The 23,831-nt window shown below is 47.3% G+C and overlaps 1 protein-coding gene across 1 annotated transcript in view; it reads right to left on the bottom strand.

The window, feature by feature from the left end:
* LOC115146425 (protein quaking-A) overlaps positions 1–23,831 on the bottom strand; it is a 141,160-nt gene that overhangs the window by 64,869 nt on the left and 52,460 nt on the right. The window contains 1 exon segment of the mRNA XM_029688484.2: positions 23,479–23,621. Coding sequence (XP_029544344.2) covers positions 23,479–23,621 — 143 coding nt within the window.

Raw genomic sequence — 23,831 nt, 5'->3', positions numbered from 1 at the left:
TTTGTATTAACCCTGGCAGAATGATATCATGGTGGTTTGTATTCACCCTGGTGATTAATATGGTGCTGCAGCACAGAAACACCACTAGCCAGACACTAGTCTCTTGAGGTGCGCAATTTAAATTAATGGGCAACTACACCCTCCAATATATTTTTACCCCAGAATTCAAAACGTCTCCTGGTGTGGTTTATTTCATTTTGTTGATTCCTCAGCTTTCATTCCATGGGACACGTGATATTGGCTCAATGCTGCCATGACAGCAGATTCCAGACAACAGGTGAACATGTGAAATTAAGATAATTTTTCCTGGCCTAATAAAAAGACGGATTTCAAATTCACATGTACGAGTCCCTGGTGTTCCCAGCAGTGCAACCTGCTGCCGAGCCAACATTACGGCACCGGACTGAGACCAGGATCACCAGAATGCAAGATGAAAAAAACGTTTTTTCTTGAGGGGAAAATATAAATGAAACTACAGGGAACTATGGTGGAGGGGGGGGGGTCAAAATAATCCATCATTATTCAGCAAACTAAAAACATAAGAATGGTGAAAGGGGGAAGGGGAGGGTGGTTGAATGGTAAACAGGGTTTGTTTACCATACACAGAGTGCTAAGCTATGCAAGGTGACGTGTAAGAGTTCCAGACCCTTCCGTTTCCCTGTGGATGACGTTACTGTCACTATGGAGCTCGGGTAGACAAGAGGGCAGGGCAAGAGCCAACGTCTGTTTGGTGAACTCTGGTCACTACAGTGGTGAGGGGGTGGGTGTGATGGCAAGGCATCGGGGGGGCACGTGTCCTCCTGTCCTGTCTTTGGTTACACAGTAGCGTATCTAGCAGGGATTTTAGGCAGAGGAGGAGCAAACTGTCAGTCTCCATCACAGTGGCAGCAGCAGATGAGAGAAGAGGACCCAGCTCCCAGGCACAGTCTCTACCCATCGGGGTTCCTCCATCAGCCAGCAGTCTGACATCACAAGCAAGAGCTCAGAGACACTTGAAGGCGACAGGGGCAAGGTGTCTGGGTGAAGCATAACCTCTACAGCAAGCTAGCAACCTTACTCACAGATTTTTAAAAAATAGCTCAACTTGCCAGAGTCTTTCTGAGGCAAGATACTTCTTCACACAAACTGTCAACATGGATATATAGCTATTTAAGGTCAGATATACTCGGTGTTAATCCAACCCCAGCCAGTGGCACAATTAATGCTTGTGTGCAATACTATAATTTGCCAGCCAATTACCCGGCTATATGTTGATGTCAAGATACAGCCAGAGAAGACCTACACTAGCATCTGTAAACCGCATCTGAGGAGAGTCTTGGTTATGAAAGGAGTTCCTATACTGATATGGACATAAATAATAAAATATCTCTGTGCAACTGCTCTCAGGCAGATAAGAAAGAGAAGTGAATTCTCCCTGGCCATGAATATGTTGATGCTGATCGTACATGACAGAGCAGGGGCTTGCAGGAACGTAGGGAAATTGCTCATTTGAATACTGGAACAAGACAGTAATTACTGCCAGAAGGGGCAGGATAGCAGCGAGGGGGGGGGCAATGTCCCTTCTCCCAAAGTTGAGACAGTTTTTCCAGTGGCTCTAAATACTCTGCCTTTGACATGCATGATATGGGTGGTGAGAGGAGTGGTTCAAGGACATAGGGTCGTGAAGGGACTGGGGGAATATATCTATTTAAGAGGGAGTGGGCGGCAGCCATGTTTGGCGATGTCTGGCTGAGCCGTCAACACGCTCTCTACTCCAGGAAAAATCCACGCGGCTCAAAATGTCAGCCAACGCAGGGCCACATTAAACATCCGGGACAGAAATACCAGCCCCATCAAAACATTCAATAGAAGAGAGGAAAAAGCAACGCTTTGATGAACGAGGGATTTGATTTCAAACTGGCAATTCAAACAGAGCTAAGAACTGTCCCCATGAGAAGTTGCAACAGAACCCCCTCTCATCACCCCTTATTGTTCTCCATGTCCCAGATCATCTCTAACCTGCAACAAGCACTAGATCAGGTCTTTATCCTGCAGCGAAGGTGCTGAGACCAGTTAAAAGGAGGACCGCCAATCGTAAACCATTGGCATGTATAAAACAATACAAAGCCAAACATGTTGTCCTCTTTCAGAGAACAGACTTGCTAGAAACTCCAGACACATGAAGACTTCGGCAGAAAGAGTCACTTGACCTGAGTGAGTCTGGTGACGTGCATGGAATCGCTATAAAAGACAGCCTGTTGAGTATGTGTGCATGGAATCGCTATAAAAGACAGCCTGTTGAGTATGCGTGCATGGAATCGCTATAAAAGACAGCCTGTTGAGTATGTGTGCATGGAATCGCTATAAAAGACAGCCTGTTTTTGAGTATGTGTTCATGGAATCGCTATAAAATACAGCCTGTTGAGTATTTGTGCATGGAATCGCTATAAAAGACAGCCTGTTGAGTATGTGTGCATGGAATCGCTATAAAAGACAGCCTGTTGAGTATGCGTGCATGGAATCGCTATAAAAGACAGCCTGTTGAGTATGCGTGCATGGAATCGCTATAAAAGACAGCCTGTTGAGTATGCGTGCATGGAATCGCTATAAAAGACAGCCTGTTGAGTATGCGTGCATGGAATCGCTATAAAAGACAGCCTGTTGAGTATGTGTGCATGGAATCGCAATAAAAGACAGCCTGTTTTTGAGTATGTGTGCATGGAATCGCTATAAAAGACAGCCTGTTGAGTATGTGTGCATGGAATCGCTATAAAAGACAGCCTGTTGAGTATGTGTGCATGGAATCGCTATAAAAGACAGCCTGTTTTTGAGTATGTGTGCATGGAATCGCTATAAAAGACAGCCTGTTGAGTATGTGTTCATGGAATCGCTATAAAAGACAGCCTGTTGAGTATGCGTGCATGGAATCGCTATAAAAGACAGCCTGTTTTTGAGTATGTGTGCATGGAATCGCTATAAAAGACAGCCTGTTGAGTATGTGTTCATGGAATCGCTATAAAAGACAGCCTGTTGAGTATGTGTGCATGGAATCGCTATAGAAGACAGCCTGTTTTGAGTATGTGTGCATGGAATCGCTATAAAAGACAGCCTGTTGAGTATGTGTGCATGGAATCGCTATAAAAGACAGCCTGTTTTTGAGTATGTGTGCATGGAATCGCTATAAAAGACAGCCTGTTGAGTATGTGTGCATGGAATCGCTATAAAAGACAGCCTGTTGAGTATGTGTGCATGGAATCGCTATAAAAGACAGCGTGTTTTTGAGTATGTGTTCATGGAATCACTATAAAAGACAGCATGTTGAGTATGCGTGCATGGAATCGCTATAAAAGACAGCTTGTTTTTGAGTATGTGTGCATGTCTGTCACAATTCTGCCATTTCAACAATCAAACATGGCTGACAACGGGTAGCTATGGCCACAGGGCAGTACTAGAAATAGACATCTAGTTACAGCATGGTGAATATGAGCAGCTTCAACAGCCAGGCTGGCTAACCAACCATATAATCAGCATCCATTCTGATTCACCGGAGAGAAAGTGCTTTAACATAACCAGCACTAACTGTACAAATTACAAATTCAGGATATGAATTCCCATTCCTCCACCTCTGTTCTGACCCAAGCTCATCCGTCTCGTTCTTTATCTGTTGAATGAAATGCATGCATAAACGATTTATTTATTTTTGCAAACTCGACAAGAACTCTCCGCCGGCTCTCTCTCTCTCAGCGGAGGCCCGTTCTCTGAGCAACCAATTCCCTTTCCTCATTTAAGGCATTAGGAGATTAGAGACACTGGGACCTTTTCGCCGCCAGTTTTTTTCTCTCCAAACTTTTATCTCAGTTTCCTCAAACCCTTGCGAATCGACACACACACAGCCGCCCCATCCACCTCCATCCGCCCTGCCCTGGCCCCCACCTCAGAGGGCCTCCCAGGAAGGAGGCTTAGTGACATTAAAGGGGCTTTGTTTACACCCCTGTTATCGGCACTCGGCAGGCGGAGGGGGGCCAGCCCGGGGGCACTGAGAGAAACTCCTTGCCGACGCCCTACTCTTCACTCTGAAGTTGACTGGCTCCCCTGGGCTCTGAGGCAGGGAGCAGGCGGGTTACCGTAGCTCTACCAAAAGCTATACAATGTGCAAATGTTTGTTTGCCTCAACCGCAGCTCTGGATGGGAAAGGAAGTGGAAATTAGATCATGGCGAAGGGTCTCCGAGTGTATTGGGGGGCTTAGCAGGGATAAGCACAAAGAATATGAAAATCGAGTTGTCACTAGAGGATTGTAAATGAGCAACACTTCCTTTTTCATACAGTAAGACGTGAGTGCAACAGGAAATGTGTCTACCTCAGGCACCGCACTGAGTGGTGACATATTTCCCACCAATCGTTCAGGCACCCGGGGCTATTATGCCACAGCTCACATATTGGCCCCGTTCCTCTTACCAGGGGAGACGAGAGTATGTGGTCTATTGTAACATATTTACATATGCAGAACATGATTACAACCTATGCCCATGCGCTGTAGACATCTCTCTGAGACATGATTGGCCGACTGGAACACTCCACCTAGCAGAAGTGACCTCCAAAGCACACCAGATCCAGACAAACTCAGCTACTGGTCTGTTCAATCGTTGGGTATCTTTGGAGTTCAATAGCATTACATTACACGTCCATTTTTCAGAGATCGCCATGTACGCATTAAATCAATTAACTTTTCACCAATCAAACTACATAATGGTAATCATTGATTTGAAAGGAAAATCTCTATTAACAAACTGGGTAAATCAGGAAGTAGCCTGGGCCAGGGGAGATGAATGCATCGAGTTATCCAGCTTGTTTTGGCAGATTTCACGGGGCTACAGATTAGTTTTTTTTTTGGGACTTATTTTATTGTATTGATCAACAATATTTGCATAGAAGTAGCTTTTATAAATGTGTGTGACTAGTAATGTCAAACTAGTAATGATGTCATTACGAGGCAAAAGGGATGCAGCCAGGAGTCAGTTCGCAGAGGTAACAGAGCATCTTTGGGAGAGACGCAAGAGAGAGTTCGCAGAGGTAACAGAGCATCTTTGGGAGAGACGCAAGAGAGAGTTCGCAGAGGTAACAGAGCATCTTTGGGACAGACGCAAGAGAGAGTTCGCAGAGGTAACAGAGCATCTTTGGGAGAACCGCGAGAGAGAGTTCGCAGAGGTAACAGAGCATCTGAGAGAGACGCGAGAGAGAGTTCGCAGAGGTAACAGAGCATCTTTGGGAGAGACGCGAGAGAGAGTTCGCAGAGGTAACAGAGCATCTTTGGGAGAGTCGCGAGAGAGAGTTCGCAGAGGTAACAGAGCATCTTTGGGAGAGACGCGAGAGAGAGTTCGCAGAGGTAACAGAGCATCTTTGGGAGAGTCGCGAGAGAGATTCCGTGAATAAATAAAGTTTTGGTGGTAATCAGCTTTGAAAGCAGCATATTTTGCATTATGGTTCACCATAATATCACAAACAAAGCTCCTCCCTTACTACACACGTCTCCCGGGTGACAGTTTGGGTTTTAGCATTCAGTCATTACTACCGTTTTCCTCACCTTTGCTATGTACAGTTCCCCTACAACCAGCTTATTCCCCACCAGACAGACTGGAGTGGAGAGAGGGCAAGGCAAGAAGGGCCGTCTATGCCGTCAATTCTTTAAAATAATTGACATCCCACAATTAGGATCTGTCAACAACACAAAAATACGCCAAATCAGTTCTAGAACCCATTTCCTGGTTGTGAGGTCTGGGGTCCACTCACCAACCAATAATTCACAAAATGGGACAAACACCCAATTGAGACAGTATACAGAATTCTGGAAAACATAGTCTGTGTACAACATATAACACCAAATAATATGCTGATGAGCAGAATCCAGAAAATAGCGGTTAAATCCTACAACCATCTAAAGGAAAGTGATGTCCAAACCTTCCATAACAAATCCATCACCTACAGAGAGATGAACCTGGAGAAGAGGCCCTAAACTGGTCCTGGGGCTCTGTTCCCAAAACACAGACCCCACAGAGACTAAGAACCATTGGACACACTAGAAAGAATCAACCCAAAAACAGAGCAAACTCAAATGCTACCTTTCCCTAAACAGAGAGTACACAGTAGCAGAATACCTGACTTCTGTGACTGACCCAAAATGAAGAAACTCCTTGACTACTGTATGTACAGACTCAGTGAGCATAGCCTTGCTATTGAGAGAGGCAGGCGTAAGCAGAGAGAAGACAAGCTATGTGCACACTGCCCACAAAACTACCCACAAAATGAGGTGGAAACTGAGCCGCAATTCCTAACCGCCTGACAAATGTATGACCATAGAGACACATATTTCTCTCAGATTACACAGATCCACAAAGAATGTGTGTAATGCTTACTGTTGATGTCTGTGTTTTGGTCATGTTTACTGTTGATGTCTGTGTTTTGGTCATGTTTACTGTTAATGTCTGTGTTTTGGTCATGTTTACTGTTGATGTCTGTGTTTTGGTCATGTTTACTGTTGATGTCTGTGTTTTGGTCATGTTTACTGTTGATGTCTGTGTTTTGGTCATGTTTACTGTTGATGTCTGTGTTTTGGTCATGTTTACTGTTGATGTCTGTGTTTTGGTCATGTTTACTGTTGATGTCTGTGTTTTGGTCATGTTTACTGTTGATGTCTGTGTTTTGGTCATGTTTACTGTTAATGTCTGTGTTTTGGTCATGTTTACTGTTGATGTCTGTGTTTTGGTCATGTTTACTGTTAATGTCTGTGTTTTGGTCATGTTTACTGTTGATGTCTGTGTTTTGGTCTTCGTTTAATTCGCTTTGTTTTTGTTTTATTTTTTTACTTGGCAAACACTTGTTTCCCATACCAATAAAGCTCCCCCACAAACAGCCACACAGAGAGACACACAGAGACAATCACACACAGACAGAGAGTGAGATATTGGAGAAAGGGCGATGCCCCTGCCCATCACTAATTAACATCCAAGTAATGCGGTGTCTGGGCCAGTCAGGCCTGTTCTCGTTCTCTAACCTGGGCCCTGGGCCCGTCAGGCCTGTTCTCGTTCTCTAACCTGGGCCCTGGGCCCGTCAGGCCTGTTCTCGTTCTCTAACCTGGGCCCTGGGCCCGTCAGGCCTGTTCTCGTTCTCTAACCTGGGCCCTGGGCCCGTCAGGCCTGTTCTCGTTCTCTAACCTGGGCCCTGGGCCCGTCAGGCCTGTTCTCGTTCTCTAACCTGGGCCCTGGGCCCGTCAGGCCTGTTCTCGTTCTCTAACCTGGGCCTGGGCCCGTCAGGCCTGTTCTCGTTCTCTAACCTGGGCCCTGGGCCCGTCAGGCCTGTTCTCGTTCTCTAACCTGGGCCCTGGGCCCGTCAGGCCTGTTCTCGTTCTCTAACCTGGGCCCTGGGCCCGTCAGGCCTGTTCTCGTTCTCTAACCTGGGCCCTGGGCCCGTCAGGCCTGTTCTCGTTCTTAACCTGAGCCCTGGGCCCGTCAGGCCTGTTCTCGTTCTCTAACCTGGGCCCTGGGCTCGTCAGGCCTGTTCTCGTTCTCTAACCTGAGCCCTGGGCCCGTCAGGCCTGTTCTCGTTCTCTAACTTGGGCCCTGGGCCCGTCAGGCCTGTTCTCGTTCTCTAACCTGGGCCCTGGGCCCGTCAGGCCTGTTCTCGTTCTCAAACCTGAGCCCTGGGCCCGTCAGGCCTGTTCTCGTTCTCTAACCTGAGCCCTGGGCCCGTCAGGCCTGTTCTCGTTCTCTAACCTGAGCCCTGGGCCCATCAGGGAGGTGGGATGGGAGGTAGGATAAGAGTAGAATACCTTTAAAATAAGAAAAATATTGTAGGGAGGAGAGGGGTGGTGGGATGGAGAGGAGAGGGGTGGGGTGGTGGGATGGAGAGGAGAGGGGTGGTGGGATGGAGAGGAGAGGGATGGTGGGATGGGGAGGAGAGGGATGGTGGGATGGGGAGGAGAGGGATGGTGGGATGAGAGGAGAGGGATGGTGGGATGGAGAGGAGAGGGATGGTGGAATGGAAGGGGTGGAGAGTAGGGGTGGATGAGAGGTGAGGGTGGTGGGATGAGAGGAGAGGGTGGGAGGAGAGGGGTGGTGGGATGAGAGGAGAGGGGTGGTGGGATGAGAGGAGAGGGGTGGTGGGATGAGAGGAGAGGTGGGATAAGAGGAGATGGGTGGTGGGATGAGAGGAGAGGGGTGGTGGGATAAGAGGAGAGGGGTGGTGGGATAAAGGAGAGGGTGGTGGGATGAGAGGGAGGAGGGTGGTGGGATGAGAGGAGATGGGTGGTGGGATAAGAGGAGATGGGTGGTGGGATGAGAGGAGAGGGTGGTGGGATAAGAGGAGAGTGGGTAAGAGGAGAGGGTGGTGGGATAAGAGGAGAGGGGTGGTGGGATTAGAGGAGAGGGTGGTGGGATAAGAGGAGAGGGGTGGTGGGATGAGAGGAGAGGGGTGGTGGGATGAGAGGAGAGGGGTGGTGGGATGAGAGGAGAGGGTGGGGTGGTGGGATGAGAGGAGAGGGGTGGTGGGATGAGAGGAGAGGTGGTGGGATGAGAGGAGTGGTGGGATGAGAGGAGAGGGTGGTGGGATGAGAGGAGAGGAGTGGTGGGATGAGTGGAGAGAGGGTGGGTGGGATGAGGTGGTGGGAGAGAGGGTGGTGGGATGAGGAGAGGAGTGGTGGGATGAGGGGTGGTGGAGGAGAGGAGTGGTGAGAGGGGTGTAGTGGGATGAGAGGAGAGGGGTGGTGGGATGAGAGGAGAGGGGTGGTGGGATGAGAGGAGAGGGGTGGTGGGATGAGAGGAGAGGGGTGGTGGATGAGAGGAGAGGGGTGGTGGGATGAGAGGAGAGGGGTGGTGGGATGAGGAGGAGAGGGGTGGTGGGATGAGAGGAGAGGGGTGGTGGGATGGAGAGGAGAGGGGTGGAGGGGTGAGAGGAGGGGTGGAGGGGTGAGAGGAGAGGGGTGGAGGGGTGGTGGGAGAGGGGTGAGAGGTGAGAGGAGAGGGGTGGTGGGATGGAGAGGAGAGGGGTGGTGGGATGGAGAGGAGAGGGGTGGAGTGGTGGGATGGAGAGGAGAGGGGTGGAGTGGTGGGATGAGAGGAGTGGTGGGATGAGAGGAGTGGTGGGATGAGAGGGTGGTGGGATGAGAGGGGTGGTGGGATGAGAGGAGAGGGGTGGTGGGATGAGAGGAGAGGGGTGGTGGGATGAGAGGAGAGGGGTGGTGGGATGAGAGGAGAGGGGTGGTGGGATGAGAGGAGAGGGGTGGTGGGATGAGAGGAGGAGGGGTGGTGGGATGAGAGGAGAGGGGTGGTGGGATGGAGAGGAGAGGGGTGGAGGGGTGAGAGGAGAGGGGTGGAGGGGTGAGAGGAGAGGGGTGGAGGGGTGAGAGGAGAGGGGTGGAGGGGTGAGGGGAGAGGGGTGAGAGGAGAGGGGTGGTGGGATGGAGAGTCTAAACCACAGGAACCATACATATTCTCTAGTCGACACCACAGGAACCATACATATTCTCTAGTCGACACCACAGGAGCCATACATATTCTCTAGTCTACACCACAGGAACCATACATATTCTCTAGTCTCCACCACAGGAGCCATACATATTCTCTAGTCGACACCACAGGAGCCATACATATTCCCTAGTCGACACCACAGGAACCATACATATTCTCTAGTCGACACCACAGGAACCATACATACTGAGGACAAGGGGGCGAATCAGGATGTAAATTCACCATGATCTCTTTTCATCAGGCCTTCTCTGACCACCAAAACCTAACCCACTCTACCTAGACTTGGATCATGTTTTGGGCAGTGATTGATCATAATCTTTACGTACAGTCTCTACAACCTTCATCACCATCCTCATCATGAGAAATGGCCATCAACTGTATCTCCATTTAATAAAATGACCTATTCAATCTGTCCCTACCAGCCCAGATCATCTCCAGTTCCATTAGTGTGATGCGTATCCATGCCTAATGACTTCTGGGGGCTTGGCGATCCGTTCCAATCTGTTGAATAATGACATGTCCCCCCCCACGGGGGCTCGCTTAATTACTTTCTCTGTAGAGGGCCCAGCCCGGCCGGAGGCCAGCACACCAGACAGCCTACCACCCACTCGCTCACTCTCCCTCCCTCCTGGGTCCCATTTCTCACTTCTACCACTGACCCTTGACGAGCACTAGTCACGGATGGGCACTGAAAAGGTCACACTTCAAGTAAACTTCCAAGTAAAAAGGTGAGGCTGGATTGGTGCTCTTCAGCCCTGCATCTGACAGACAGAAAGACGGATGGGCAAAAACTGTCCAGAAAATACCAGAGGGAGTCAACATTTGTGCTGACTTGGGGAATACAGGGGGTGAGTGTGACTGTACCATCACACTAGCTGCAGGTTGTAGTGAAATGTGGAGTGAAGTGTAAAATGTGCAATGTAGTATGTAGTGAAGTGTGTAGTGAAGTGTGACGTGTAGTGAAGAGTGAAGTGGAATGTGTAGTGAAGTATGTAGTGAAGTGTAAAATGTGCAATGTAGTATGTGGTGAAGTGAAGTGTGTAGTGAAGTGTGAAATGTGTAGTGAAGTGTGACGTATGTAGTGAAGTGTAAAGTGTGTAGTGAAGTGTAAAGTGTGTAGTGAAGTGTAAAGTGTGTAGTGAAGTGTAAAGTGTGTAGTGAAGTGTGAAATGTGTAGTGAAGTGTGTAGTGAAGTGTGAAATGTGTAGAGAGGTGTAAAGTGTGTAGTGAAATGTGTAGAAGTGTGTAGTGAAGTGAAGTGTGTAGTGAAATGTGTAGTGAAGTGTGAAATGTGTAGTGAAGTGTGAAATGTGTAGTGAAGTGTAAAGTGTGTAGTGAAGTGTGAAATGTGTAGAAGTGTGTGGTGAAGTGTGTAGTGAAGTGTGTAGTGAAATGTGAAATGTGTAGTGAAGTGTGTAGTGAAGTGTGAAATGTGTAGTGAAGTGTGTAGTGAAGTGTGTAGTGAAGTGTGAAATGTGTAGTGAAGTATGTAGTGAAGTGTGACGTGAAGTGTGACGTGAAGTGTGAAATGTGTAGTGAAGTGTGTAGTGAAGTGTGTAGTGAAGAAGTGTGTAGTGAAAATGTGTCGTGAAGTGTGTAGTGAAGTGTGTAGTGAAGTGTGTAGTGAAGTGAAATGTGTAGTGAAGTGTGAAATGTGTAGTGAAGTGTAAAGTGTGTAGTGAAGTGTGAAATGTGTAGAAGTGTGTGGTGAAGTGTGTAGTGAAGTGTGTAGTGAAATGTGTAGTGAAGTGAAGTGTGTAGTGAAGTGTAAAGTGTGTAGTGAAGTGTGAAATGTGTAGAGGTGTAAAGTGTGTAGTGAAGTGTGAAATGTGTAGAAGTGTGTAGTGAAGTGAAGTGTGAAATGTGTAGTGAAGTGTGAAATGTGTAGTGAAGTGTGAAATGTGTAGTGAAGTGTAAAGTGTGTAGTGAAGTGTGAAATGTGTAGAAGTGTGTAGTGAAATGTGAAATGTGTAGTGAAGTGTGTAGTGAAGTGTGAAATGTGTAGTGAAGTGTGAAATGTGTAGTGAAGTATGTAGTGAAGTGTGACGTGAAGTGTGAAATGTGTAGTGAAGTGTGTAGTGAAATGTGTAGTGAAGAAGTGTGTAGTGAAAATGTGTCGTGAAGTGTGTAGTGAAGTGTGTAGTGAAGTGTGAAATGTGTAGTGAAGTGTGTAGTGAAGTGTGAAATGTGTAGTGAAGTGTGAAATGTGTAGTGAAGTGTGTAGTGAAGTGTGAAATGTGTAGTGAAGTGCGTAGTGAAATGTGTAATGAAGTGCGTAGTGAAATGTGTAATGAAGTGCGTAGTGAAATGTGTAATGAAGTGTGAAATGTGTGGTGAAGTGTGTGGTGAAGTGTGAACTGTGTAGTGAAGTGTGAAATGTGTAGTGAAGTGTGTAGTGAAGTGTGAAATGTGTAGTGAAGTGTGTAGTGAAGTGTGAAATGTGTAGTGAAGTGTGTAGTGAAGTGTGAAATGTGTAGTGAAGTGTGTAGTGAAGTGTGAAATGTGTAGTGAAGTGTGTAGTGAAGTGTGAAATGTGTAGTGAAGTGTGAAATGTAGTGAAGTGTGAAGTGTGTAGTGAAGTGTGAAATGTGTAGTGAAGTGTGTAGTGAAGTGTGAAATGTGTAGTGAAGTGTGTAGTGAAGTGTGAAATGTGTAGTGTGAAATGTGTAGTGAAGTGTGTAGTGAAGTGTGAAATGTGTAGTGAAGTGTGTAGTTAAGTGTGAAATGTGTCGTGAAGTGTGAAATGTGTAGCAGTGTGAAATGTGTAGCAGTGTGAAATGTGTAGCAGTGTGAAGTGTAGTGAAGTGTGTAGTGAAATGTGTAGCAGTGTGTAGTGAAGTGTGAAATGTGTAGTGAAGTGTGTAGTGAAGTGTGTAGTGAAGTGTGAAATGTGTAGCAGTGTGTAGTGAAGTGTGTAGTGAAGTGTGTAGTGAAGTGAAGACCATGGAGCAGAAAGGCAGAGGTGACAGTGGCAGCATGACCTTGACTGTTCATTACGTGTGATGGGGAGAGTGGCACACCAGAGAGGTGTGCAGTGTTGTGAACGCCACCGTTATCACCGTCTCCCCCCTCCCTCCCTCTCGACGTCTCCCCCCTCCCTCCCTCCCTCCCTCTCGACGTCTCCCCTCTCCCTCCCTCTCGCGTCTCCCCTCTCCCTCCCTCCCTCCCTCTCGCGTCTCCCCTCTCCCTCCCTCCCTCCTCTCCCTCCCTCCCCTCCCTCCCTCCCTCTCGACGTCTCCCTCCCTCCCTCCCTCCCTCCCTCCCTCTCGACGTCTCCCTCCCTCCCCCCTCCCTCCCTCTCGACGTCTCCCCCCTCCCTCCCTCTCGACGTCTCCCCCTCCCTCCCTCTCGACGTCTCCCCCTCCCTCCCTCTCGACGTCTCCCCCTCCCCTTTTCACCTCACCTCTCCTTCGGTCTCCCCCCCCTTTTCACCTCACCTCTCCTTCTGTCTCCCCCTCCCTTTTCACCTCACCTCTCCTTCTGTCTCCCCCTCCCCTTTTCACCTCACCTCTCCTTCTGTCTCCCCTCCCCTTTTCACCTCACCTCTCCTTCTGTCTCCCCCTCCCCTTTTCCCCTCATTCTCTTCGCTCTGGTCACCATGGATAAAGGACACCCACTTGTCGCAGCGTTCTCTCAAGACGCACACTCAGACCACTGGGGTGTGTTGCGGCAGGCTTCTTGTCCACCTGCCAAAAGAGTGTCCTCCGTGGCTTCTAATTAATGTCCCTAGCAGCGGAGGTAAATCACCCCCCCCGACACATGGACTGACGGACATGGACACACCCAGACAAATCCCCATTTTAACTGGATAGGACACTGGCACTTTATTCTGCATTACTTCCCTCAGAGCTTTTCCCTGTTGATTTATGCTGAACGGGTGGGGTATCCATTGATGCAAATGAATTGCGACACGTTTGATTTGTAAAAAGCCATCTCAGACTAGATTTCAAGACGTGTTTAGTGTAAACTGTTGTTACAAGGATGGGGGCTCGGGGGGGGGACGTGTCATCTCCACAAATAGACGATCTACGGAATATCAAAACAGACACAAACCATTGTCAACACTATTTAACAGTGTTAATAAATCACACAATTAAATGCTGAATCTGACATTTGGTGGCCGCAGTACAAACATGTTCAACGACACCGTATGGAGCATAAATCACAAGAAACATCTACAAAAAACTGACTAAAGCGAAAGCGACATCCCCAAAATAATCTGAGCAAATGGTCTACCACAGTAGGAGTCATACTACCCATAAAACCAAGCAGTCAAAAAAATGGAAATAGTTCCAATTGGTTTCCCACCACTATGTCCATTGTGAATTCTAGGGGGCTGTGTTTCCTGTCAGCTTAACCTGGCGTGACATTTTGATAAGTGTACATCTCTCTCGGACAGGGGCAACATGTATCAATATTTTTGCCTGTATTTACCCCCCCCAAAAAAATGAAATGTAATTAGCTGCTAATGTGGCTATTATAACAGAACTACAAATGCCTATAAAATGCTTCACGTCACCAGGATTATGCTGATATGGGCGAGACTGCCGAATCAAGGCGAATTTAAGAATCTAATGTTAGCTAAATTTAGTAATTCATAAATTGGCTAAAGTTCTGTTAACTTCTTAAGTTCTGTTAACATTTGGATAAATAGCATACCCAATTTCAACTTCCTGCTACTCATGCCAAGAATATAAGATATGCATATTATTAGTAGTTTTGGATAAAAAACACTGAAGTTTCTAAAACTGTTTGAATCATGTCTGTGAGTATAACAGAATTTATGTAGCAGGCAAAACCCAGAGGACTAACCGTTTAGAAATTACTATTTTTTAGGTCTCTGTCTGTTCACTCAGTTCTCATTGGCAAACGATATTTCTTAGGAACTTGTTTTCGGTTCCTGGATGTCACCAGTCTTTGGAATTTGGTTGAGGTTATTCATTTGTGCAATGAAGAAGTAGGACCAACTAGGAACTACGTAACACTCTTGAGAGTTGCGCAAGACTTGAAAGGTAGCTTGGTTTGTTGTGTTCCTGTATTGAACACAGATAGACCCGTCTTCAATTTGATTATTAACGTTTAAAAATACCTAAAGTTGTATTACAAAAGTAGTTTGAAATATTTTGTCAAAGTTTGAAATATTTTGTAGTGACGTTGCGCATTTTGGAAGCAGTTTTTTTCTGGATCAAACGCGCCAAATGAATTGACATTTTGGATATATATGGACGGAATTAATCGAACAAAAGGACCAATTGTGATGTTTATGGGACATATTGGATTGCCAACAAAAGAAGCTCGTCAAAAGGTAAGGCATGTTTTATATTTTATTTCTGCATTTTGTGTAGCACCTGCAGGGTAGAAATATGCTACTATCTTTGTTTACTGTTGTGCTATCACCAGATAATTTTAAGTTGTTATTGCGAGTGTAGTGAAAGGCCTGTGTGCCTAGCTCCAAAAGAGCAGTAGTATCTAACAAAATCTCATATGTATATACTGTATTCTATTCTACTGTATTTTAGTCAATGCCACTGATTTGAAGGGAGGGTGGGGGAGAGCCGTGTAAGCATAGCAGTGATCGAGTGTTTTACCAGAGCGAGTACTACACTGTTGCTATAACTTCGGTAGCGTTTTACTAAAATTTGCTTTGTTAAAATCCCCAGCTGCAATAAATGGGGCCTCAGGATATGTGGTTTCCAGTTTTCATAAAGTCAAGTGTAGTTCCTTAAGGGTTGAATATACACGGCTGTGACATTAACCAAAAGAGAATTCTCCTGGGAGGTAATACGGTCAGCATTTGATTGTGAGGTAATCTACAAAATGACTTGAGTTTCTCTATGTTATCACAATCACACCATGAGTAGTTAATGGGTGGCAGGTAGCCTAGTGGTTAAGAGCGTTGGACCAGTAACCGAAAGGCTGCTGGATCGAATCCCCAAGCTGACAAGATAAAAATCTGTCTTTCTGCCCCTGAGCAAGGCAGTTAAACCACGGTTTCCGGGACGCCGTGGATGTTGATTAAGGCAGCCCCCCGCACCCCTCAGTTGGACAACTCACTACGTATCCCCCTTTCCCTTATGAAAAATAGACCACCACCCTTCTTCCCAGAAAGTTCTTTATTACCGTCTCTGCGATGTACTGAGAATCCAGCTGGCCGTTTGGGACGGGGACAGTATATCTCGAGATGATATATCGAGATGATATCCGTGAGACAGTATGTTCCAGTCCCTGATGTCTCTCTGGAAGGAGATCCTCTCCCTGAGCTCATATACTTTATTGTCCAGAGACTGAACATTAGCCAGTAATATACTCGGAAGTGGTGGACGGTGTGCCCGGCAGCCTTTTGGAGCAGCCTCTGGAATAAGTTCAGTTGCCCTGGGGGGTACGATCCAATTCAGGAATGTCGTATTGCTGGTCATAATGCTGGTGAGTTACCGCTGGCTGTATGTAAAAACGCTAATAATGTCACACACACAAAAACGAAATACTGCAAAGTTGCTTAGGATATAGAAGCAGAGCTGCCATGTCTGACGGCACCATCTTTGAGGTAGAACTACTGTCATGTTATTGATGCCCCCCAATGGCGGTGCCTGAGTCTTGTCACCTCTCAACTAGGTCAGCCGTTTCAACCTGGAACACTGTTCTCTCGCTCTGGTCTGTTTCAGTCATTGCAGAAAGTCCTGAAGGGCAGGAGAGTGTGAAGGGTTTTGTCCAAGCCCAGCTCTAACACCTGACTTAAATAATCAACATACCGAATCACAGCGATAGGCTACGATTTGTAATCAGGTATGGGCTGTAACAAAAGCTTATACACACACACTCCTGCCAAACAGCTGTTCAAGTCATTATTCTGAACAATTTGGGGGGGGGGGGGGGGGTGTTATCTAACGCTCACTGAACTTGTTGACTGATGCCATCGCGGGGGCAGCTGCCAACCAGAAGACTGCAGGCAAGGCAGCACTGGTCCACACCTGTCCTGTATGTCAGGTGAGTAGTATTGGTTGGTACTATATGGGGCGTTAGGTTTCTCTCCATCTGTAGTCTATTGTACTGGCTTGTGAGGTACAGTCACATGTGTAGAAGTTTGTTGCATCTTACTGCATTTGTGTCAACATTGAATTAAATCTAAACCGGATTGTTCACTTCCTCCATTTTGTACTTGACCTTCATAGATGCAGACCCGAAGACATTCAAGCAAGCGTCCCACTCTGAAGTGGAGCATGCGTCTTCTTTGACCACTAGGTTGTAAGGTTTTAATGACGACTGTGGGGATCAATAGGGAGTAAATAGTAGGTGTCGTCTGCTTCCAACTGCATAAACAAGAGCCCATGAAGGGGGGGACGGGGGACGCTGGGAAGTCATTTGAGACGCTCAATTGGCGACATTTTGCTTCAAAAGCCACAGTAATAACCTGCAAATGAAGACTGGGAGAGTACACTCGCTCAGCACGCCGATCAAACAGCTGTTTCCTTGCCGACCGGCTCCGGTTGCTGCCACCGCAGAGACCTAATAAAATGTAAACATCAACACCATGACAACAGCAGCACCCCTGGTAGACAACAGTAAAGTTAGGGACGGACACACGTTCTAGTGGGGTAGAAGACGGGACCGATAGGCTTATTTGAAGACAATAATAAAACCTTCCTGAGACTAGAATCACATTGTGGTGGCAGGTATACGAGAACAGTCTTGTATTGAATCATTCAATCCCAACAACAACTGATGCTGGATGGAATCAAGAACTAGTCATTCAACTCATTAATAGCAACAATCAAGACACTTCTATGCATCAATGAACACACATCCAAAGCACGTTTAGGCAACACACACACTACACCGTGCTGGACATCATGGCAGCCAGAGGACCTATAGAGGAGACAAACGGCTCCTTCAAAAAGAGCCCTTTCCAGATGGCCTTGTTTTCCAGACCAGTTGCTCAACCGCCTACATCCAACAGGGTGTCCTATTTCATAGCCTCAGCAGGCAACCTAGAGCAGGTGGGAAGGGTTAGGTTAGAATACCTCAACCTAGTCAGTCTCCCACAATCCCTTACTACACACACACAACCCATTGGGCTGTCCAGGGGTGTTGCAGGCATCACATGGTGTTAGTAAACAAGGAAGGAAGTAACTGTGTTTGAAGGTCATAGAAAGAGATGACAGGGTGACGCGTCTCCAGGGTGAGGTGTCGCCAGAGCGAGGTGTCTCCAGGGTGACGCGTCTCCAGGGTGACGCGTCTCCAGGGCGAGGTGTCTCCAGAGCGAGGTGTCTCCAGAGCGAGGTGTCTCCAGGGTGACGCGTCTCCAGAGTGAGGTGTCTCCAGGGCGAGGTGTCTCCAGAGCGAGGTGTCTCCAGGGTGAGGCGTCTCCAGAGCGAGGTGTCTCCAGGGCGAGGTGTCTCCAGAGCGAGGTGTCTCCAGGGTGACGCGTCTCCAGAGTGAGGTGTCTCCAGGGCGAGGTGTCTCCAGAGCGAGGTGTCTCCAGGGTGACGCGTCTCCAGGGTGAGGTGTCTCCAGGGTGAGGCGTCTCCAGGCGAGGCGTCTCCAGGGCGAGGTGTCTCCAGAGCGAGGTGTCTCCAGGGCGAGGTGTCTCCAGAGCGAGGTGTCTCCAGAGCGAGGTGTCTCCAGAGTGAGGTGTCTCCAGAGCGAGGTGTCTCCAGGGTGAGGCGTCTCCAGGGCGAGGTGTCTCCAGAGTGAGGTGTCTCCAGAGTGAGGTGTGTCCAGAGTGAGGTGTGTCCAGAGTGAGGTGTGTCCAGAGTGAGGTGTGTCCAGAGTGAGGTGTCTCCAGAGCGAGGTGTGTCCAGAGTGAGGTGTCTCTGAGTGACCATCACCCACCCTGTCCTCACCTGCAGTCGTCTCGGAGTGACATAATGCCGCACTTCCGAAGTTTCCACACCGATGACATCATCAAACGACTACCTCGACACACACACACACGAGCTCTCTCTCACCTCAGCGTGCATGTCCTAAGGTAGGAGAATTAGAGCACGGACGTCTTGGCAGGACAAGTTATTTTGGTGTAATTGACATGCTGCACTGCAGCAGAGGACCAAGACAATCTAATTACTGGGAGGAGGGAACTGAGAACGAGAGGAGGAGTATGAAAGAGTGGAAGGGAAATGGTGAGAAGGAGTCTGCCACTCCTTGGACAAAAGCAGACAGGTGTGGGAACTGGGGAAGATGTGAAAATGGGGAACGTGAGGAGAAAATTCCCTCGACATAAAGGCCGCCTAATAAGAGTGACTCTAAGCTAACGCAGCAACTCCATTACAATCAGGGTTTCTTTAAATAGCCACAACGATTTAACCTTTTGTTTTACATTTCTTTTAAGTTACTGCCTTAATGACCTGACTGGTGTTGCATATGAGAGAGAGAAAGAAAGAGCGCAAGAGAAAGAAAAAGAGGTCAGCTGAGGATGCCTGGGTGTGTTTTTAAAAGAACGTCCTACCATACCAGACGGGTCTCCGGTGCGAACAGGAAAGCGGTCATTCAGCCTCCCCACGTCAACTAGCTTAGGGGGTGCCCCCTCCCTCCTCTCCCCTCCCCCCACATACATCTGGATGAATATCTGGTGAATTTAAGTCAGGATCAAATCAAACTTAAATGGTCACATGCGCTTACTTACAAGCCCTTAACCAACAGTGTAGACCTCACAGTGAAATGCTGACTTACAAGCCCTTAACCAACAGTGTAGACCTCACAGTGAAATGCTGACTTACAAGCCCTTAACCAACAGTGTAGAGCTCACAGTGAAATGCTGACTGACAAGCCCTTAACCAACAGTGTAGAGCTCACAGTGAAATGCTGACTTACAAGACCTTAACCAACAGTGTAGACCTCACAGTGAAATGCTTACTTACAAGACCTTAACCAACAGTGTAGACCTCACAGTGAAATGCTGACTGACCAGCCCTTAACCAACAGTGTAGACCTCACAGTGAAATGCTTACTTACAAGCCCTTAACCAACAGTGTAGAGCTCACAGTGAAATGCTTACTTACAAGCCCTTAACCAACAGTGTAGAGCTCACAGTGAAATGCTGACTTACAAGACCTTAACCAACAGTGTAGAGCTCACAGTGAAATGCTGACTTACAAGACCTTAACCAACAGTGTAGACCTCACAGTGAAATGCTTACTTACAAGACCTTAACCAACAGTGTAGACCTCACAGTGAAACGCTGACTGACCAGCCCTTAACCAACAGTGTAGACCTTACAGTGAAATGCTTACTTACAAGCCCTTAACCAACAGTGTAGAGCTCACAGTGAAATGCTGACTTACAAGACCTTAACCAACAGTGTAGAGCTCACAGTGAAATGCTGACTTACAAGACCTTAACCAACAGTGTAGACCTCACAGTGAAATGCTGACTTACAAGACCTTAACCAACAGTGTAGAGCTCACAGTGAAATGCTGACTTACAAGACCTTAACCAACAGTGTAGACCTCACAGTGAAATGCTGACTTACAAGCCCTTAACCAACAGTGTAGACCTCACAGTGAAATGCTGACTTACAAGCCCTTAACCAACAGTGTAGACCTCACAGTGAAATGCTTACTTACAAGCCCTTAACCAACAGTGTAGACCTCACAGTGAAATGCTGACTTACAAGCCCTTAACCAACAATGCAGTTCAAGAAGAGTTAAGAAAATATTTACCAAATAAACTAAAGTAAAAATAATAAAAAGTAACACAGTAACATAATAACAAGGCTATACACAGGGGGTACGGGTAGGTACAGAGTAAGTGTGCGAGGGTACAGGTTAGAGGTCATTTGTACATGTAGGTAGGGGTGAAGTGGCTATGCATAGAGAAACAGTGAGTAGCAGCAGTGTACATGTAGGTAGGGGTGAAGTGGCTATGCATAGAGAAACAGTGAGTAGCAGCAGTGTACATGTAGGTAGGGGTGAAGTGGCTATGCATAGAGAAACAGTGAGTAGCAGCAGTGTACATGTAGGTAGGGGTGAAGTGGCTATGCATAGAGAAACAGCGAGTAGCAGCAGTGTACATGTAGGTAGGGGTGAAGTGGCTATGCATAGAGAAACAGTGAGTAGCAGCAGTGTACATGTAGGTAGGGGTGAAGTGGCTATGCATAGAGAAACAGCGAGTAGCAGCAGTGTACATGTAGGTAGGGGTGAAGTGGCTATGCATAGAGAAACAGTGAGTAGCAGCAGTGTACATGTAGGTAGGGGTGAAGTGGCTATGCATAGAGAAACAGTGAGTAGCAGCAGTGTACATAGGTAGGGGGAAGTGAAGTGGCTATGCATAGAGAAACAGTGAGTAGCAGCAGTGTACATGGAGGTAGGGGTGAAGTGGCTATGCATAGAGAAACAGTGAGTAGCAGCAGTGTACATGTAGGTAGGGGTGAAGTGGCTATGCATAGAGAATTTCAAGTAGCAGCAGTGTACATGTAGGTAGGGGTGAAGTGGCTATGCATAGAGAAACAGTGAGTAGCAGCAGTGTACATGTAGGTAGGGGTGAAGTGGCTATGCATAGAGAAACAGTGAGTAGCAGCAGTGTACATGGAGGTAGGGGTGAAGTGGCTATGCATAGAGAAACAGTGAGTAGCAGCAGTGTACATGAAACAGGTAGGGGTGAAGTGGCTATGCATAGAGAAACAGCAGTAGCAGCAGTGTACATGTAGGTAGGGGTGAAGTGGCTATGCATAGAGAAACAGTGAGTAGCAGCAGTGTACATGTAGGTAGGGGTGAAGTGGCTATGCATAGAGAAACAGTGAGTAGCAGCAGTGTACATGTAGGTAGGGGTGAAGTGGCTATGCATAGAGAAACAGCTAGCAGCAGTGTACATGTAGGTAGGGGTGAAGTGGCTATGCATAGAGAAACAGTGAGTAGCAGCAGTGTACATGTAGGTAGGGTGAAGTGGCTATGCATAGAGAAACAGTGAGTAGCAGCAGTGTACATGTAGGTAGGGGTGAAGTGGCTATGCATAGAGAAACAGTGAGTAGCAGCAGTGTACATGTAGGTAGGGGTGAAGTGGCTATGCATAGAGAAACAGTGAGTAGCAGCAGTGTACATGTAGGGGTGAAGTGGCTATGCATAGAGAAACAGTGGCAGTGTTTCATAGGTAGGGGTGAAGTGGCTTGCATAGAGAAACAGTGAGTAGCAGCAGTGTAGGTAGGGGTGAAGTGGCTATGCATAGAGAAACAGTGAGTAGCAGCAGTGTACATGTAGGTAGGGGTGAAGTGGCTATGCATAGAGAAACAGCGAGTAGCAGCAGTGTACAAAACAAATAGTCCGGTGGCCATTTGATTAATTGTTCAGCAGTCTTATGGCTGAGGTGGAGTTGGCCTGGGTGGACTGGGCTGGACTGGGCTAGACTGGGCTAGACTGGGCTGGGTGGGCTGGACTGGGCTGGTGGGAACTGGTGCCCTTCCCACCCACCCGGCAAAACTCCCCAAACTCCTCACACACTGTGTACACACATTCTCCTTCATCAATACCATGGCCCCAACCCCCAAGGCAAACACTCCATCCTATAACCTCCCCTGATCTCTACAGATAGAATTGACAGCGTCCGTCTGTGCTCCTACCCAGGCCTCTCAGTGTCCTTGCAGTGTACTTACTCTATACAGCCACAACCCTCTCCGTCCAGTCTAGTCCAGTCTCAACTCTGGATGATTTCAAGAGCCATTCAGGGAGTTGAGTGGGGAGCCTTCTATTTTCCACCTCCCTGTGTATTTTTGGAAAGGTTGTTTTCAACACCGTCCCTCTCCCTTCCCTCCCCACCTGCTCCTCCACCCATTTGGGAAACTAAATCCTAAACAGCTGGTAGCATCCTGTTTTCCTTCTGGAGGCACTTCATTTAGCCGGGTGGAAACAGAGTAGAATACACCTTCAATGATACCACCACTGGTGGAGCAAATTTGTAGCATTCAATTAGAATGCAATGCTATTCTGTGTGCTAAAGTAGCTTTCAATGCTATTCTGTGTGCTAAAGTAGCTTTCAATGCTATTCTGTGTGCTAAAGTAGCTTTCAATGCTATTCTGTGTGCTAAAGTAGCTTTCAATGCTATTCTGTGTGCTAAAGTAGCTTTCAATGCTATTCTGTGTGCTAAAGTAGCTTTCAATGCTATTCTGTGTGCTAAAACAGGTTTCAATGCATTTAACGGTAAGGTCTACACTTGTATTCAGCGCATATGACAAATTGTAATTTGATTTCTGTGCAGCAAAGCAGCAACGCAGGTTTCAATGCAGTGCAGTAAAGCAGGTTTCAATGCAGTGCAGTAAAGCAGGTTTCAATGCAGTGCAGTAAAGCAGGTTTCAATGCAATGCAGTGCAGTAAAGCAGGTTTCAATGCAGTGCAGTAAAGTAGGTTTCAATGCAGTGCAGTGCAGCACTGCATGTTTCAATGCAGTGCAGTGCAGTGAAGCAGGTTTCAATGTTGTGCAGTGCAGTAAAGCATGTTTCAATGCAGTGCAGTGCAGCAAAGCATGTTTCAATGCAGTAAAGCGGGTTTCAATGCAGTGCAGTGCTGTGAAGCAGGTTTCAATGCTGTGCAGCAGGTTTCAATGTTATTCTGTGTGATAACAAGGAATAGTAGGGAGAAAATAGGGACCGAGGGAGAGGGCGTGAGGACTCCTTTGGCCTTCAGTGACAATGTAAGGCTATAAACTACCACCCCCCCCTCTGCATGTGGGATATGGAGAGCGGAAGAGAGAGAGAGACACCAGAGAAAAGGAGTTCAAGGATAGCTCTCTATAGCTCCTGATTGACTAGGTACATTATGGGCTATTTGTTTGAGCAGGGCCATCAAACCGCTGACGCCTTGTCAGAGGCAAGGACAAGGTGAACTTGGTGGTAGAGACAACTGACAGGCTTAAATCTGAATGTAACAAGGAGCCTGTGTGCGCGTGTGTGATATATAAACATCTACGCAGGTGTGTGTGTATATATATATATATATATGTGTGTGTGTGTATATATATGTGTATGGGTGTGTGTGTGTGTGTGAGACATGGCTTACGTCAGGGTACTCTTTTAGAGGCACAAAGAGCTTCTCCTGCAGATGAATGATTGGCCCCAGGGCCTCGGGTAATTCCAGAGGCTGTTTTTCTATAGGTCCGTTGGCTGTGTCGTTGTACATGTCTTTCCTCACTCTGTGGATCTCTGAAACACACCAGCACAGACAACACACGGTTAGAGGAGTGGATGCACAATTACCCACAACAACAAAAAACACACTTGAAAGGCTATGGAAAAGTCAAGACAACGGCACTAGACACAAAACTAAGTACGAATCGGAGTGAAATGGCACACAGATGGGTAGAAATGGTAGGATCAACTGGAAGCTTCCCCAAACTTGAAACTCATGAACCG

The sequence above is a fragment of the Oncorhynchus nerka genome, linkage group LG18 (assembly GCF_034236695.1).
Source record: "Oncorhynchus nerka isolate Pitt River linkage group LG18, Oner_Uvic_2.0, whole genome shotgun sequence".
NCBI classification, from domain to species: Eukaryota; Metazoa; Chordata; class Actinopteri; order Salmoniformes; family Salmonidae; genus Oncorhynchus; species Oncorhynchus nerka.
This window is presented reverse-complemented; position numbering and strand designations above follow the sequence as displayed.